Source organism: Lepisma saccharinum, chromosome 7 (assembly GCF_977018435.1).
Source record: "Lepisma saccharinum chromosome 7, izLepSacc3.1, whole genome shotgun sequence".
NCBI classification, from domain to species: domain Eukaryota; kingdom Metazoa; phylum Arthropoda; class Insecta; order Zygentoma; family Lepismatidae; genus Lepisma; species Lepisma saccharinum.
The window spans coordinates 83,253,235-83,270,074 of record NC_139235.1 but is presented as its reverse complement, the minus strand read 5'-3'; the positions used below and the strand labels follow the sequence as shown (position 1 = coordinate 83,270,074).

Genomic DNA, 16,840 nt, shown 5'->3' with positions numbered 1-16,840 from the left:
CATAACAGTGTACTTTATATTATATAATAACATATTTTCTAATGCAAGGGAAGGTATATTGGGAAATTACTGATGAGGTCGTAATTGTTATAACCGATGCTGACAGCTCAATAAGAATTTTTCATCTCATTCATGTTATTGTTTTTACAACTTGTTATAGTAATTAGTGGATCTTGTGTGTGTGTCTCAGCAAATTCCCTTTCAAAAATATCTCATTGTTAAAAGAAATACATAAATTATATCTGTAAATACAGAACAACGTAAGTACTCACTTTTCCGCTAAACTGCTTAACAGCTTCATGAAAAAATGGTTACATAAGTTTCTCTATATTTATTTACTACGGCATCCCTCTTGACCCAAGATATTGTTTATAAAGCATCATTGAGTATTGTGGACAGGGGTGGCACAAAGGCTATGGGTTGGAGTTGGACATGGTGAATGGAGAAGAGGGCTGGATATGAATTCCATACTTGCAATTTCTGATTTGTATAAAATTTGAGGAATGAAAATACGAAATATTATAGTTGCTTCAAGCATCAAGAATGGAAAATAGAGGGAGCTCCATGTGTAACTCATACAGTAGTTTTGCTTGTTAATAGGCTACTTCTATTATTAAAATCATAGAAGAGGAGTTTCTTTGCCAGAATTGATTAGCATTTTACGTGTAGATTTTGTACAGAATTATGTTTGTTTTCAATAGAAACTCCAATCTGAAAGAAATTTTTGATAAGAATACATTTAACACTACATGCTTCACTGAGGTTGAATCAGCAGCTGACCATGGAATTAAATCCATATATTGTAAATTGTTCTTCCTTTACGTTCTACAAGAGTCATTCAGAAAAAAGGCATGTTTTGGTGCAAAACACAAACGACCAATGGTGTGTGCAAGAAATTTATGGTATAGAAACTATATACCTTACTCTATTTCACCACATATTCTCCATACCCCTTCAAGCATTTATCATAGCATGATAGCAGTTTGTTGATACTGTCATTGTACTCTGTTGCCGCTAATGTAGTGACAGCATTTTTGAATACAAATAGAGTGTCACCATACAGCATTGCCTTCCAAGCCAAGAAAGGCCAAACACTGAATATGCGAGAGGTTCTGGCAACTGTCTTTTGGGACAGTAAAGGCATCTTGCTCATTTATTTTCTGCCATGCAGATCAATAATCACTTCTGCCAAATGCTTCAAAGGCTCCATCGTCAGTACATGATTGAATACATTGGCAGCCAACATAGTACATTAACAGTATCAACAAACTGGTATCACGCTATGATAAGTGGTTGAATGGGTATGACGAATATGTCGAAGTAGAGTAAGGTATGTAGTTTCTGTACCATAATCTTTTTGAACACATCATTTGCCGTTTGTGTTTTACACCAAATCATTCCTTTTTTTCTGGATGGCCCTCGTTTTTTAAACAAGTTTAATTATCTGCGAGACAATGGAAAGTTCAAGCAATTGAGTAAACACCAGCTGTAAAAATGTAATTTTTAAGTTCATCTTTTCATTTTGACATCTCCATTTTCTGCTTTCCCGATGGTGCAGTGGTAGTGTCGTTGCCCTGTAATCAAGGGGTCCTGGGTTCGATACCCGGTGGAGGCACGTAGGGGTTCGGATCCCACTTTAAACTGTAGGTGCAGTCCCGATTAGCTTTACTGTGCATAAAGTGGACTTAAAACACCAAATCAATCAATCAATCTCCATTTTTTTATTGTAACTCGTACCATATCAACTGGACACTACATAATATCATATTCAAATGAGTTCAAGACCCGGGATGATGCAAGGCTTAAATGGTTTGTGTGGATTTTTGATTTCGACCTATTGGTCACTATCAAGTGGTGTCTTGTTTTGAGTACCTATTTTAGCAATGATAGTATTCACACTGTAACTAGCATGACGTCCAGCAAACATACTGGACTTTCTATGCTTATTTTTATCATTTAAATTTTTTTAAGGATTTGTAGAAAACCCTGATATTTTTACCGTGAAAAAGAAAATCTGCCTGTATACCCTTTTTCATTATTTATGAAGAGGATATGTCCTCGGAAAAGAGGACATATGGTGATCATGTCTACATGAAGTTTCTCCTAAATACCCTTGGAGGAATTCTATAGGGTTCTATGTTTTTGAAATTTAGAATATCACACTGATTTTATGTAAGAGACTTATTTTTGAAAATATTTGCTGAGACAGGTACAGAATCCGACACTAATCTTAAAAACTTGATTGGTGGGCTAAAGAAGGAAGTCACAAGAATAATATTGTGGTGCATGTACTTAACTGTGGAAGCATTATTCAAGGAAATATAAACATACATTACACATGCCGGCACTTACAAAGAGGTCTGCCCGCATATATACAGGTAAAATGTGGTTATCAGGTACTAATATATAAAAAACTTAACAAAAATATCACCTTTTGCTGTGATGTTAGTCTGCTAATCCCAATTATTGTGCGACTTTTTGGAAAAGAAAAGGGAGAAAAAATGGGTAAGTATATAAATGTGTGATCCATTATAAGGCAAGAACCGTCATATATTATCTTGTATTTTGGACACTTATGACACTAGAGAAATTCTAGAAGTCTTTTGTTGTGTTAGGTCATTCGCCGGCCTAACAACTTGGCTGTGAGAGGGGTTTAAATGTGAAGTGGGGGAATAATTAATGCTCCTTAGTCCTTCACCTATTCATTATGCACAGGCCGAACAGAAGGTGAACACGCTGGAGCCGGATTTGAACTACTATACACTAATACTTAAATTACTAGTGTCATCACTGTACCAGATCTGGTTCAATGGCTGGGATGCATCGCGGTGCTGTGCGGCCCATTGATGGTGTGTACTTTTGGCACTGCCCAACCGCTGCATGGACACACTTCACGAGTCGCACCACTTAGACCAACTGCTCACCTTGCGGCGACCTCCCATCACTCGGGAGCTGGCTGGTGGTTTTGTGATGTAGCATTTTATTTCCGACTTGTGGCACTAGCTTTATTAGAAGAAATGCAATTGGGTAAATAGTGTTGAGTGAAATCCGGATAACTGATATCCAGATTTCAAATTATCCAATATCGATTTTGGATACAATGGATATCTTAATGTCTGGAGAATTCAGATATCCAGATAATCCAAATATCTGGAGAATTTGGAAATCCAGATAGTATGGATATCTGGATAATTTGAATATCAAGATAATTGAAATATTCAGATAGGACAGATTTGATGAACGATTTGTAAGAATCCCGTACTGAAATATAAAAATGACTAATAAAATAATATGTGGATAGCCCAAAAAACAGATAAATGATAAAACTTTCTGGATAATGCACACATTTGGATATCAGAATATCCAATATCTGGATAAAATTTTATCCGGGTTTGGCCATCCCAAGTTTTTATTCAATGGTTTCTCCGTGGAGACTACCACACATTTACTGAAACCACACATTTACCTCAGCAATGGTGCCAAAGGCAGTCCTCTTCAAATGTTATTTATTTTATTTTATTTTTTGAGATTTGGGCAGAGCTGGTAATCCAAAGGGGGATAAATCTGGGGACAGGGCCTGTGACGCTTGCGTAGGTAGGTACCAACTAACCCGGTACGATGTTAAAGATCTTAATGGAAGCGCGTGGAAAATGTACCCTCGTTAGCACCTATTCCCAGGCAAGGGTCACAAACAATATCTGACGCAACGTTTCTGCTGGATAAATGTGTTCTCAGTAATCGAACAAGTCAACAGAAAGGCAACACCAGGTTCCACTGAATACTGGAATCCGCGGAACGGTCGAAAATCATGAAAAGATTCCGTTCCTGTTTCTTCTTTGCTTAATTACGATGCAAATAGAATACTCATTGTTACAAGAGATTACTGTAATGCAAGGAAAACACTCACTCGTAATTAATACGTACCATAACCTAATAAACCAATCCCGTGTTAAGTGTCAGTTAACGAGTCTTAGAAAGGGGGTCAAATGTGGCGTTTACAAGATTTACCATTCAATTTTGACACATTCAAGAAAGGGGTGGGAGACATTAGTTATCATAAAAAGGACAATGTTCCCATTCTTACTCAAAACATAGTATATCCGTTAAGTGTACGGGATTTAAACCTAACGGGTCAGAAACAATCAATCAAACAAGAAACATTCCATTTTAACGTCCTTCCTTTTTTTTTATTTCAACAATTTTTGTTTAACTTGATTTCTCAACAACAACAAAGGAACGTTTAAGATTTTTAACGTAACACTCAAATCCTTTTAAAAGGAACTGTTTTCTGAAACAAGTGCAACATGTAAGCTCCATTATAAACATGAATACCCAGGAACGTACATATCAACTACGGCACTAAACAGTGCTAATAACAATCTACTGGGCATTCTTTTACAACAGTGAATTCCTAACAACATGATGTAGATATAAAAATATAGTCATTCGTGCATGGCTTTTGACGCTACTGTGTAAGGTTATGGGGAATATTACTTAAAGAGGGCAAAACGTGAGATGCGGCATGCGAATAGTGCATTAACGGACGTAATTAAACCAGCGGTTTTCTAGCTTTCGACGATTCTTACGTAACGATTTCCCAAGTAAAGGAATCTCCTTTACCACGCAATAGTTTGTTCAATCGCAAGGGGAAAAAAGGGTTGTATTTTTAATTATTCCTCTTTCTTGGCATTCGTTACTTTATTGAAGTGGAGCAGGAGTGCCTACGCTTCGTACTGGGTGCACTTTAACTTGATTTTATTGGTTCCAATGTATGTGTATAATTATAAGTTCGCTATCCAATCACTGCACCAAAAACACTTAGTTTATTGAGTTACGTTGAAAGAACCAAAAAGGGGGGGGGGGGATGTGTGAGAGAAGCGACTTCGAAAACAGCTTGCATAAATCAAAAAAAGTAAAATGTATAGTTCTAAAAGCAAGCCGGCGACAGGATCTAAGATGGTAACGTTCACTATACCTTGATTATATTCCTTCGGATGGTCCTTGTCAGAAATACACGCACTTTGTCCAGTTTGGATACGTCTAGCTGCAGTCCAATGCCTCCCCACGAGTCTGGTAATCGTGGCTCCTAAGGAAGGTTTCCCATCTCTCGATCTCGGTAGGTACACGAAGGACTTGGCGTTCAAGGCAAGACGACCCTGTGCCGCTGCTAATTGGCTGGTATGCAACTGCTCGAAGACAGGAAGCGAACTGCGGAGTTCCCGATCGGGATCGTCGGAGAAAAAAAAGGGAGGAGGAGGAGAGAGTGTAGTTTTCATTATATACGATAGACAGCGACACAATCCAAACGCCGTAGCGCTGTCGTCTATTGAGTTGGAGAGTTTGTTTACTCCAAATAAACTCTATAATCGTACCAAAAGGTACGTGTAATATTCACTAATAACAGATGGTATATTAGGAATATTACAGGCCTTTAAACCACAGGCCAGCCAAGTTCTCAATTGTAACAACAGTAACTTGTTGACATTATTTTATGCATCAGCTGATCGAGAAGTGACGTAGCATTCACCAGTTATACTGGAGCCCTTCTCGAGGTAGTCAACCAACAGCACACCATCCTTGTCCCAGTAGAAAGTTGCATGGATGTGGTGAACCACTGTGCCTCCATGTGTGTGACTGTTCTTTTGTCTCTGGATCATACAAATAGATCTAGGTCACCTCGGCCATTACCAGTTGGGTTCAAAAACTGCTGAAGATCAGCTTTGGAAGCATTATTTTGGTCTGCATGGAGAAGTTTTCGAATCCACTTCATGAAAAGTGTATGTCAATACCTATACTGATTTACTCATTACCCATTTTTTCCAAAGTTTTTGCCCCCAGAAACTGTGGTGCATATTATTCATGGAATAATTTGGACAGCCAACATGAAATCACACATGTTTTCACTATGTCTCTACATATAACATGTATATATCAACAGATGCAAATGCGTATTACCTGGTGGAGGCACATAGTGGTTCAAATTACATTTTAAACTGTAGGTCCAGTCCCAATTAGCCATACTGTGCATAAAGTGAACTTAACACACCAAATCAATCAATACGAATTACCTGGTTCGATTTCTTTAGTAATACTATTAAAAGAAAAATCACTACAATAGTGGCCATTTCCCATGAATTTTCCCATTGTCCCATTGTAATTTTGCCACACTGAGAAAAGCGACAGAATTCGAGCATGCATCTTCCGTCACACAGGTTGCGTATCAGGCGAGAAATAGTAGAAAATAACTTCCTGAGTGCTGCAAATCCATAACATAATTTTGATCTCCCTTTCTACTATTACAGAATAAACAAGGTTGTTACGGAAGTGAAAGCTGTGGGAAGCTAAACACAGTGGAGGGGGAGGGATTAGGTGGTGTGTGTTTGTGACACATTGTATACACAGGAGGATATTCTTACCTTGGTCCATGTAGCAGCAGGTGACTCACTGAATAGGTATGATGTCATTGACTCTTGATCAGCATAACAACAACTTTACGGCCTACAACTAAGGATGCCATTTCTTGATCCTGAATTGTATTGCACATTATATTTTAGATATATATCATTATTAGAGCCCGGAAGTTCAGGCATTTATTTTCGTTAAAATAGGCAGGCAAAAAGGCATTTATAATGTGGAAAATAGGCACTAAAATGAAAAAAAAACGGCAAAATAAAGTGAAGAAATGCACATTTGGAAGTCACTTACTTTTATCTATAATCTCTGGCAAAATGTTAAAATCTACATTGGGAAGAGCATTTCAATTTTCTCCATCTTGATTGCACATAACTACAAGCTGTTTTTTTAAGTTCGCAACATTCATTGATAGTCGTCTGTGAGAGAGAATGTTTTTCATAATAGAAAATGATCTTTCTACTTCGACAGAAGCTATTGGAGCATACATAAAACAAGGTAATGTAGCTGGACTCATTTTGGTAACAGCATTTTCACCTTTTAGAATATCACAAATTATTTTCAATTGTTTCAAGTCCTTATTTGCACTCACTACACGTTTGCACTTTTCCGCAACAGCTGACCCCTTTTCTCCTGGCACTTCCATCATCTGCTGCATAGATTCCTCGAAGATTTTCATGGATGCTACAAGAGTCTCACCTCTTTTTTCTAGCTTTGTAATTGTCTCTGGCAATGCACAATAATGTGCAAAAATAAACAACAGTTCATTCTTCAGTTCTGAATAGCACAGGAGTTTTTCACTTCACGAATTGAAGCCGCTTCATTTTCTGGAAGAGCATCGATCACCTCACTGATTTTTTGAAGGTTGTTAGCGTAATATATAGCTGCTGATATCCAGGTTCCGCATCTCGTCAAGACTGGTTGCGGAGGTAAACTAAGCTCAGGTGCAACTTTCTGAAATTTTCGGGTTCGAGAGGGAGATTTCAGAAATATCTTCTTTGTGTTCGAAATCAACCTCTCTACTTCAGCAGTCAATCATGCACAAGGAAATGTTAACCGAAAGGCAATATCCTAACTGAGCATGAAATACTTTTTTCTCACACTATTCTCCTTCAACAATGTTGAAACATGCGTGAGTTCAATATTACTTAAATAAAGTGAAAATTATTCACATAATAAACAGAAGAAAAATAAATGCCAACATATTTTTTTAAAAAATTGTCAAATTTCATTGAAAAAGGCAAAAAAGGCATTATAATTAAAAATAGGCACTGGGGTCCCAAATAGGCAAAATCAAAAGGCTTCTAAAACATTCGAAACAACATAAAAAACGTATATCCGGAAATTTTTTATCAATATATGCAGTAGATAAAAAGAGGCATTTTGCCAAACTTCCGGGCTCTAATCACTATATAATACTTTTTCCCATCAAAAACTAGGGTACGCATTTACACACACACACACGCATTATACATGCATAAATATGGTAATTGCACCAACTCTTGCATGGAAAATATTTCGCTATCAGCTTATCAGATATTCTCCTATTCCCTAAGATCACTTCATTCACAGCATCCATTGTTTCTTGCACAATCACTACTAGAAGCCTCCCCAGACATGACTCATCTGCACTGAATTGCCCAGCCTGAAATTTGGCAACCCAATTTTTAATGATGGTGTAGTGAGTGCTATAGTCCCCAATGTTTGTGCCATATCCTCGTGAATTTACTTCGCAGATTTTCCTTCCAAGAAGAGATGCTTGATCACTGCCCTGTTTCCACTGAAACTTTCCTGAATTGCTGCCATGGTCAGTTCACACCTCAAAATGCAGAGATGTAATTATGTTAGAAGACTCCAGGTTTTCCAGTCCAAAAATGAAATTTTTCCAGACATGTTTATAATCATGATTTTTGCTTTTGAACCTTGTGTTTTTCAATTCAACTTCCACAATTTTTTTAAAAAATTTTTTTTTAGCAAATTTCATTCTACACACACAAGAGCACGTGATAATTGGAAGAGTAAAATGTAAAATTACAGTTGGCATCAAATGTATTGGGTGCTACAATCATGTGCATCTAGCCTTCAAGCTAAGGTAACAGAGGTACATTGTTTCACCATAACAGGTCTCCACAATATAAAAACAACAGAAAAAGTTCATAAACCATACACAATTTTTCATTTTCTGGGAGAATTATAGTGTACAAAATGCTGCTTTTGTGCTTACATTTATGAGTACACAGCATCTAAAGAAATTTTTGTTGTATATAGGAATTCTATAGGAATTCTATAGGAAATGCCAATAAGACTAAGATCTATAAAGAAATAGATGATAACCTCATCTTCACCAACCTTTCTGATAATTATGATCATATTGTCAATGTACTTTAGTTATCAATCAGATATCTGGACTGCAAGTTTTACTTTCATATTCTTTCTAATATATAGTATTATGAAAGTGAAAATTTATTACAGAAATTCGAAGGAACCATAAATTTGCACAAGACTGAGAATCATAAGAACGAAAGAAACAAGTTTCTAAACAATATTTTTTGGGAGTAGAATCACAAGAACCAAATCCAGAAGTGGAAGTGAACTGCTTTTTCATTTTGTAACTTTTTCTTGCGGACTCCAAAATGCACATAAATTCCAGACGATTTGCAAGATTCCCTGATTTTCCCTGACAAGCCAAATTCCCTGACATTTCCCGGTTTTCCAGACGCGTAGCAACCCTGAAGTTAAACCAGTTTATGTTAACTAGATCTATCCCAGATGAAGAATTAAGGACGTTACATTGATTACAATCAATGTAAATATAATTATTGTTGTTTCTTTGCTCATTCTAAATAAATTGTGAAAAAGAACTTTCTTGTTTAAAACTCGAAACACATATATTGAGTCACTATTTAATTTACTATGTAATGAATGGGAGAATACAATGGACTAACCTACAAGTTTACCTAATGCGTGTCCTCACATCTGAGGTGCTAGCATACATTCTGAAGGGTTAAGGTTCGGCTGGACCTGCTGTCGAATTTTCCTCTCCTTTCAAAATCTTAGTGTCATTTGCTTTCGCTATTATCTAGAGATTATCAATAGTTAAATACTTGCTGCCCCTTCTGCCTGACTTACTAGTCTTGAAACTATTGAAAATATCTAAACAGCGTGAAGATTAACGTGAATGCTCTAGAAGGAATTGTAAGCAGATGTAATTTTTGAGGTTTTGAATAAATCAATAAAATCTGTTTGGTGGTTTGAACTACTGAAGCAAAGGGCAATTAAGTGCTAATGTAGTTTGCTTTATTTTAACTTCAAGGTTATATAAAATATACCGCAAGGTTTTTTATGTACAAGTCATTCACCAAAGTGGGCTTCACACACAGTATTTTAAGTTTGCTGAAGGAAAAATAAATTTACCACAATTAATTATTTAATCTGTTGCCTAACATCTCAGTTAAAAGTAATATTGTGCTTTTCCATTGACCGTAATTTTGATTAATGGCAAACTTGCTAAAAATACCTTGTCAGGAAATTTAAATATGTAAGCTATGCCAGCAAGTGTATTCAAAATTCACGAAACAACAGGGGAAAAGAATAAAAAACTTCAGAAAGGAAGAAAAATGCAACAAAAATTGCAAAAAAACTACTGAAAAATTACCTAAAACCCCAAAATATTTCAAAATCTGAAAAATGACTTATCCTTAAGAATTCTTTCTGTAACATTCACATGAATGTTTGTGTGGTTTGCTGTCACTGTTGTGTGGATATTTGCAATAGTTTAATAGGCTAACATAGCCACAAAAGTATTGTGAATATCTAGACCAGGGTTTTCAAACTTTAGCTGTCGTGTCTCCCCTCCACTGCCAAAATCTGCACGTGCCTCCCTTGAATAATACTAAATACGCGTACATACATATGATGTGACCATGAAAGATCAACACAATATCTCTTCATATGTTTATTTACTGTTGGTACATGTACAAGTAATGAAAATACAGGGTGTTGCATTTAAACCCCCCCACATTACAATTCATCATTGCTAAAAGGTTATGAAACATAATGGAATACGAGTGTTACTAAACGAAAGAGAAACTCAAAGAATTTTATTGCATGAAACACGAATACACCAATACACCTCTACACTGAACTCTAATACACCTCTATGTGTGCACCGTTTGTAGCACGAATAATGTCCAATCTGAGAACCTCTGGATTATTTATTAACACTTCAGTTGCCAAAAACTTCGCACACCTAGCCTTAATGGTTTTCCCCTCTCTCTTCGGTAATTTATTTGCACTGTAATGATTGATTTGGTCTCTGCATAGTATACAGATTGTGCACACTGCTGTGGAGTTGCCACTGTGCTTTGTGATTTTGGCACTGCATAGTGAGAGAATGGTGAACTTCGAGGTCATGCAATAAATTTCTTTAAGTTTCTCTATCGTCTAGTACCACTCGCATTCCATTGTGTTTCATAACCTTTTAGCAATGATGAATTGAAATGTGGGATGTTTGAACGGAACACGCTGTATTATGTGTGTGATTAATACAAGTGGTGGACATTTTTTTTAATGTTTATAAGCTGATGCCATTTCATTCAGCAAGATGATATCCATGAGATAAAGAGGATAAATACAGACAGTAAGAAAAGCTGGTTAATATATGTTAAAAACAGCCACACAGCTATGTTTGGATTTCTTCATTGTAGTCCTGTTTCTTCTAACAACTTGCACAATGTACGAAATCAGTCACCAATGCTTTCATGTTTAATCTTTCACTTACAAAGCGGCAACTTCTTTTTGAAGGATACATTCAGAACATTCAGCTTGGAAAATGCCTGAAAGGTTTTCCAATTTCTGTACAAAGCAGTTTCAATTATGTTTTCAGCATTGGCATAGTCTTCTTCTAAGCTCGAGTTCAGTTTCTGTCTCAGTTCAAAATCACGCAAAATGTCATTACTAGGGCCCTGGACTTTATGTCCTATAAAACTTACAAATATGTATGTAATTATGTTATAAAAATGGAAAAATATGTCATGAAAAATTAAAAATATGGCAGTAAAATTCAGAAGTATCCCCAGTAAAGCCAAAAATATGCACAACAGTACTTTCGAATGTCTCATTATACGGGATGTCAGTATCTTCCAGGGAAGATTGACTACGATGGGGGTGGGGGATTAAATGAAGTCAGAATCCCTTTAACCATATAATGTAGCGGGAAAATACTAACAATATATTGTGAGGTTCACTGCAATTATCCAAAATGTTATTTGCTATTATGTCAGATTTACACCTTTGTGGAAAGTAAAGCATAATTGGCAGCTCACTATAAAAAATGGGGAATTTTTGTTCTGTACTAGTTGGTAAGATGACATCTGCTTTAATTTCTTCGTTCGTAATTTCCTTATCCTCCCATCGATAATATGAACTATTCGTTGTGCTAAAGGTACGAATTATAAAATAAAAATAAAAAAATATAAAATAACCGATTATATGCAAGACAATTACGAAATTATACAGATATATGTCTTATTACGAGAAATGTGTTGTAACACGAAATTGGTGAAATATGTCAAAATATGCCTTATCAAGTTTGTCTATTTCGACTGATTTTCATCAGATATGTAAAGATCTCGCCCCAGTATCCGATCTGATGCCAAATAAAATATATGTTATAACATAAAGTCCCGGGCCCTGGTCATTACTGATGGACAACCAACGTGAACTGCAGTAATACAGAATTAACACATTTTAAACTTTCAGAAAAAAATATTTTTTTCAGAATTCTCGCGCCTCCCTTTGAAACATAGGTGCCTCCCCAGGGAGGTGCACTTCACAGTTTGAATACCACTGATCTAGACAACATCGACAGCACACCACACGAAGATTCGTGTGAATGCTAAGGAAGAAATCCTAAGGATATGTAATTTTCAGTTTTTGGAATATCATAGCAGTTTTTTGAAAGGAGAGGAAATTTCAAAAAGTGCTGCCCTGGCATTGACCAAAGGTTCAGCAGAGAGACTTATGTTTACGTGCATGGTAGGGCATGTATCGAAATACGATATCAGACAAGACAAAAAATTATAGTTTACCTATTCATGTTTGGGGAATAAAAGACACGTTTGTATAATAAATACATGTAAGCAACCTAGTATGTGTGTACAGTGATGTAGCAAAGGGTGGGCAAAATGGGCGACGGCACAGGGCCTGAATGGGCCTCACGTCTCATGGGGTTGATACATAAAATGTGTGTAATCAAAACAAGAGGGGAAAAGATGGAAAAGGCTAATTTTTGTAGGCAATGAAATTAAAACATTCTGTTTTTGTCTCGCTTTAAATTCTAGTTAAAAGTTATAATATGTCTAAGGGGGCCTGGAAAAAGTAAAAATTATTGTCATATTTCTCATGTGAAACACGCATATATTCACGATGACTTGCGTGGACATTTTTACCCATTTATTCTTTTCTTGAATAAAAAGCAATTAGTCTTGTCTTTTTATCTTTCTCTCGATCTTGCGCTCCCGATTTTACAATGTTAACAATGAAGCACCTTCAACTGCCACGAAGCAAGTGCAAGAGATTTAAATGCTTGGGTTGTTTGCAACTCAAGAAGTCAATGGATTATATAAGCAGTTCTTTCTTTCTACAGCTTCATATTTCAGCTCCCAGAAAACAAAGAAAGACATTTTTAGGTTGAGTGAAATTATTAAATATCATTTCCTTCAGTAATTTATTATTTAAATATGATAAATTGCTGACGATTCCCTGATTATTTTCTATTGATTCACATTGAGATTTCAAATTTAAAAACTGGTGGGTGTCTTGCATTCTAATCTCACCCAGGGCCTCGTGATATGTTGCTACACCACTGTGTGTGTGTATGAAGTGTAAAAATTGCAATATCTTGTACAAATGCTGTGTTGCATCATGTAATAAAGAAGTACATGTATTTTACATTCCAATGCAATATTGAATGGAAAAGGAAATAAGTGGAAGCGACGTCATCAGAAACTTACTAGAAATTGTCATCAAAGCAATATTTACAATTGTGTTTTATATGTCGCTGCTCTTTTTTCAAATCACCAACAAACAGCCAATCAGACTGCAACTCCTTTAGGTCAAGACCTCAAGCAGGAAGTTAGATTATGAGAAGGGATGTTTGTATCTTTACAGGTGCCAGCAGTGGTGTGTTCTGAAAATTTGACAAGTTGGTTTACCACTTGTAATCTAGGAAACGAGAGGGGCTAGTCACTACAAAAATCTCCACCATAAATGCATTCTTGGTGGCAACATGTGTTTGTTTACTTATTTTAAATTTTTGAGATCTCTAAGCAATAGACATCAAATGTCTGTATACTGATTCATTCTGAGTACATATGTAATAACGCTAACACTGGTGTGGTTTTTACTTCCAGTTTACCCACAAAAACAGCAGTACGCTTACGGTTACGCGTACCCAGGCCCATATTACCATGGCTCTCAGTACGGCCCATACAACTATTAAGAAAACATTGCATAAGTTTGACTGATGGAGTTCCGCCCGTTGCGCCTCTACTGGATTAGAGAATTAATGAGGAGGAGCTTCATCATGACGGCAGAAGAGCACATGAAGAGACATCTGTGTATTGAACAAAACTAATTGTACAACTTCATGAACAAACGTACGCTACTTTGTCCAGGTATTCAGATAATTTCGTCTGCTTTTGTTTTCCCTATGTGATAAAAAAAATGGTGGCATTCATATCATACAGTTTTTACTTACGGATGGAGGACAGCAAATGTGTGTTTATTTTTCTGGTACTCGCGAGTCTCAGTAAATTTGCTGTCTTGTACATAAAAATAAACGACAGGTAATTTGACACTTTTTTCCTTGGAACTAATTTCAATTGAAACTTTTTTTTAAATACTGAAATTTTCAATTGTATGACAATTTTTCAAACTGCATAGTGTGCCATGGATCAGCATATAAAAAAAATCTACACAACACATTTTTTTATAATGTAAATAATGCATGAATTGCACTTTTAAAAGTGTGGAATTAACATTTTTTAAAAAAAAGAAAGGAAAGGAAAATTATTTGTGAGCGATGTGAGTACTTAAATTTAATGAAGGAAATTATAGCCAAGTTTCTTTTAAAGAGAATGCTGTCTAATATATTTTGTGGGCCCTTTTTTTGGACTACCTCTATGCAATCCATTAACATGGGGTTTCGCAAACAGAATCTACTTAATTTATGTTATGAAAATTTTACACTGCAATGGCTCACCCTTTTTTTCCAACACGTAGTCGTGAATTGTGTAAAATTATATTCCTAGTAACAATATTTGTGTAAACTAATAATTAAATACTCAATGCTCAGTTTTCAACATCGATATACTTTTAGTGTATGTGTGTGTGTGTGCGTGGTGAGTACTAGTGAGAGATTTTCTTACGAATGTTGTGAAAATGATTGGATTAAATGATTTTTTATATATTTTGCCAGAGTGCTAGAATTGTTTTAGTGAATGAAAACTAGGAGCTGCTGAATTGTAGGCATCTTAATTGTACAATTTGCACTAGCTCCTTGTATAATGTGTGCTAAAGTGCATTGTATGTATTTAACAACTTTATGCAGTGCAAAAAAAGAAATGAAAACTCAGATTTGGATAAATTATCAAGTGTCGAAGCGAACAATAATTCATTTGAAACTTACAAAACTTGTAATTTTTCTCGTTATAGTTGGAAAGTATTTTATACTGTGTTTATATTTTGTACATATTTTTCCCCTGTTGCAATATTAGTATCATAGTAAAACTACATGATCTACATGATTGTGAATTTCATATAGGTAATAAAAAATTGTAAGATGCTTGAAAAAAAATGACGTTTTGAGAACAAAAAGTTTGGAGCAAATATTTAACTTGTTGAGTGCCTTAAAGTGTCAGAAGCCTATATTAATAACATATATTGTTTTAGTGTATTTTGTAATTCATAAATTGTCCTTTGACATGTTCAGTTATGTGTGATCACATGTGACCAAATGAGTCAAATGCCAGATTTCCCCACCCTTTTGTGGGAATTGTAAAAAAAGAAAACAAGAAGGGAATTTGAGAGCAAAGGTTTTGGTTCATACTCATTTTTTTGTAGTTTCAAGGCAATAAAAATTATTCATTTTGTATGTACTTGTGGTTTGTTTTTATAAATGCAATTCTTATTTGTATATATGAGGCTTGTCAGGAAAGTAAAGATACAAACACATTTGCAAGTTAGGGTAAAAATGTGTACCAAAGTTGGCAACACTGGCAGTAACCTTGATCCATATGACGAGGATTGAGAGTGAATCATCAGTGCTGCGCTGAATCTTGTGCGAGGAACATGTGTTGGAAATGGCAGCGGCAATACCAAATCCCGCTAGGTGTGCTGTGAAGTGTGCACCACAGCATCCTACTGGTGGAATTCATGCCTCCTGGAAGAACGATTACTGTTGAAGCCTATTGCCAGACTTTGAAACATATTTGACGTGCAATTCCAAACAAACGGAGGGGCATGTTGTCAAGTGGAATCCGCTTTATTCATGACAACGCCCAGTCCCATTCAGCGAATGTCACCAAGGTTCTGCTTGCAAATTTTCAATGGGACTTCCTTGAACATTCGTCATACAGCCTCGACCTCGCACCCAGCGACTACCATCTGTTTCTGTACCTACAGAAACAATCTTGGTGGAAAACACTTTGACAACGACTATGAGGTCAGGGAAGAAGTCACAACTTGGTTCCAGATGCAGGTGGTGGATTTGTCTGATTCTGGGATACAAAAACTTGTTCCACGTTCGAACAAATGTTTGGACAATGGTGGCACTTATGTGGAGAAATAGCCTCTGTACCAGTGTATTCAGTGTAGCTTTAGTTGCGTGTATATCTTATTTTTCGTTTGTATCTTTACTTTTCTGACAAGCCTCGTATGAAGGGCTCTGGAATGAATGTGCATGTACAGTCATGGACACTTCTGGGTTGTAATGATCACATTGAAAGTTAATGGGATTGCTACAACCCAGAAGTATCCGTGACTGTACAAGGATACAAACAGAACTTTTCTTGGGGGCAGCAGTGTTCTGTGGGAAAACTTTGGGGGATGCTATATCCCCAATTAAGAAAATTCTCATAATGCACCCTCCACTAGGATAATTTGCACAGACATCCCTCACCCATTGCATTTTCTCCATACTGATTCATACAAGCATCCCTCCACCACCTTTCCCCAAACTTGACAAAGCATCTCCCCAGCAAGAAATTTCCACTTCGAGCATGGATGGGATCAGGGCTGTACCCAGGATTTTTTCGAGGGAGGGGCCAGATGTGTGTGTTTGTGTGTGTGTATGTATATACCGGGTGGTTCCAAAGTCCTGGAACGGTCACATATTGTGAGAAATGCACGTTGAATCGGAAAACGAAAA

The 16,840-nt window shown here is 36.4% G+C and overlaps 1 protein-coding gene across 2 annotated transcripts in view; it reads left to right on the top strand.

The window, feature by feature from the left end:
* Window positions 1–15,569, top strand: part of LOC145989968 (uncharacterized) — a 131,271-nt gene extending 115,702 nt beyond the window's left edge. For both annotated transcript variants that reach the window (XM_083125522.1, XM_083125520.1), the window contains exon 7: window positions 13,824–15,569. In XM_083125522.1, coding sequence (XP_082981648.1) covers window positions 13,824–13,912 — 89 coding nt within the window. In that variant the 3' untranslated portion in view covers window positions 13,913–15,569. The remainder of the gene's footprint in view (window positions 1–13,823) is intronic.
* Window positions 15,570–16,840: the final 1,271 nt, after the last annotated feature.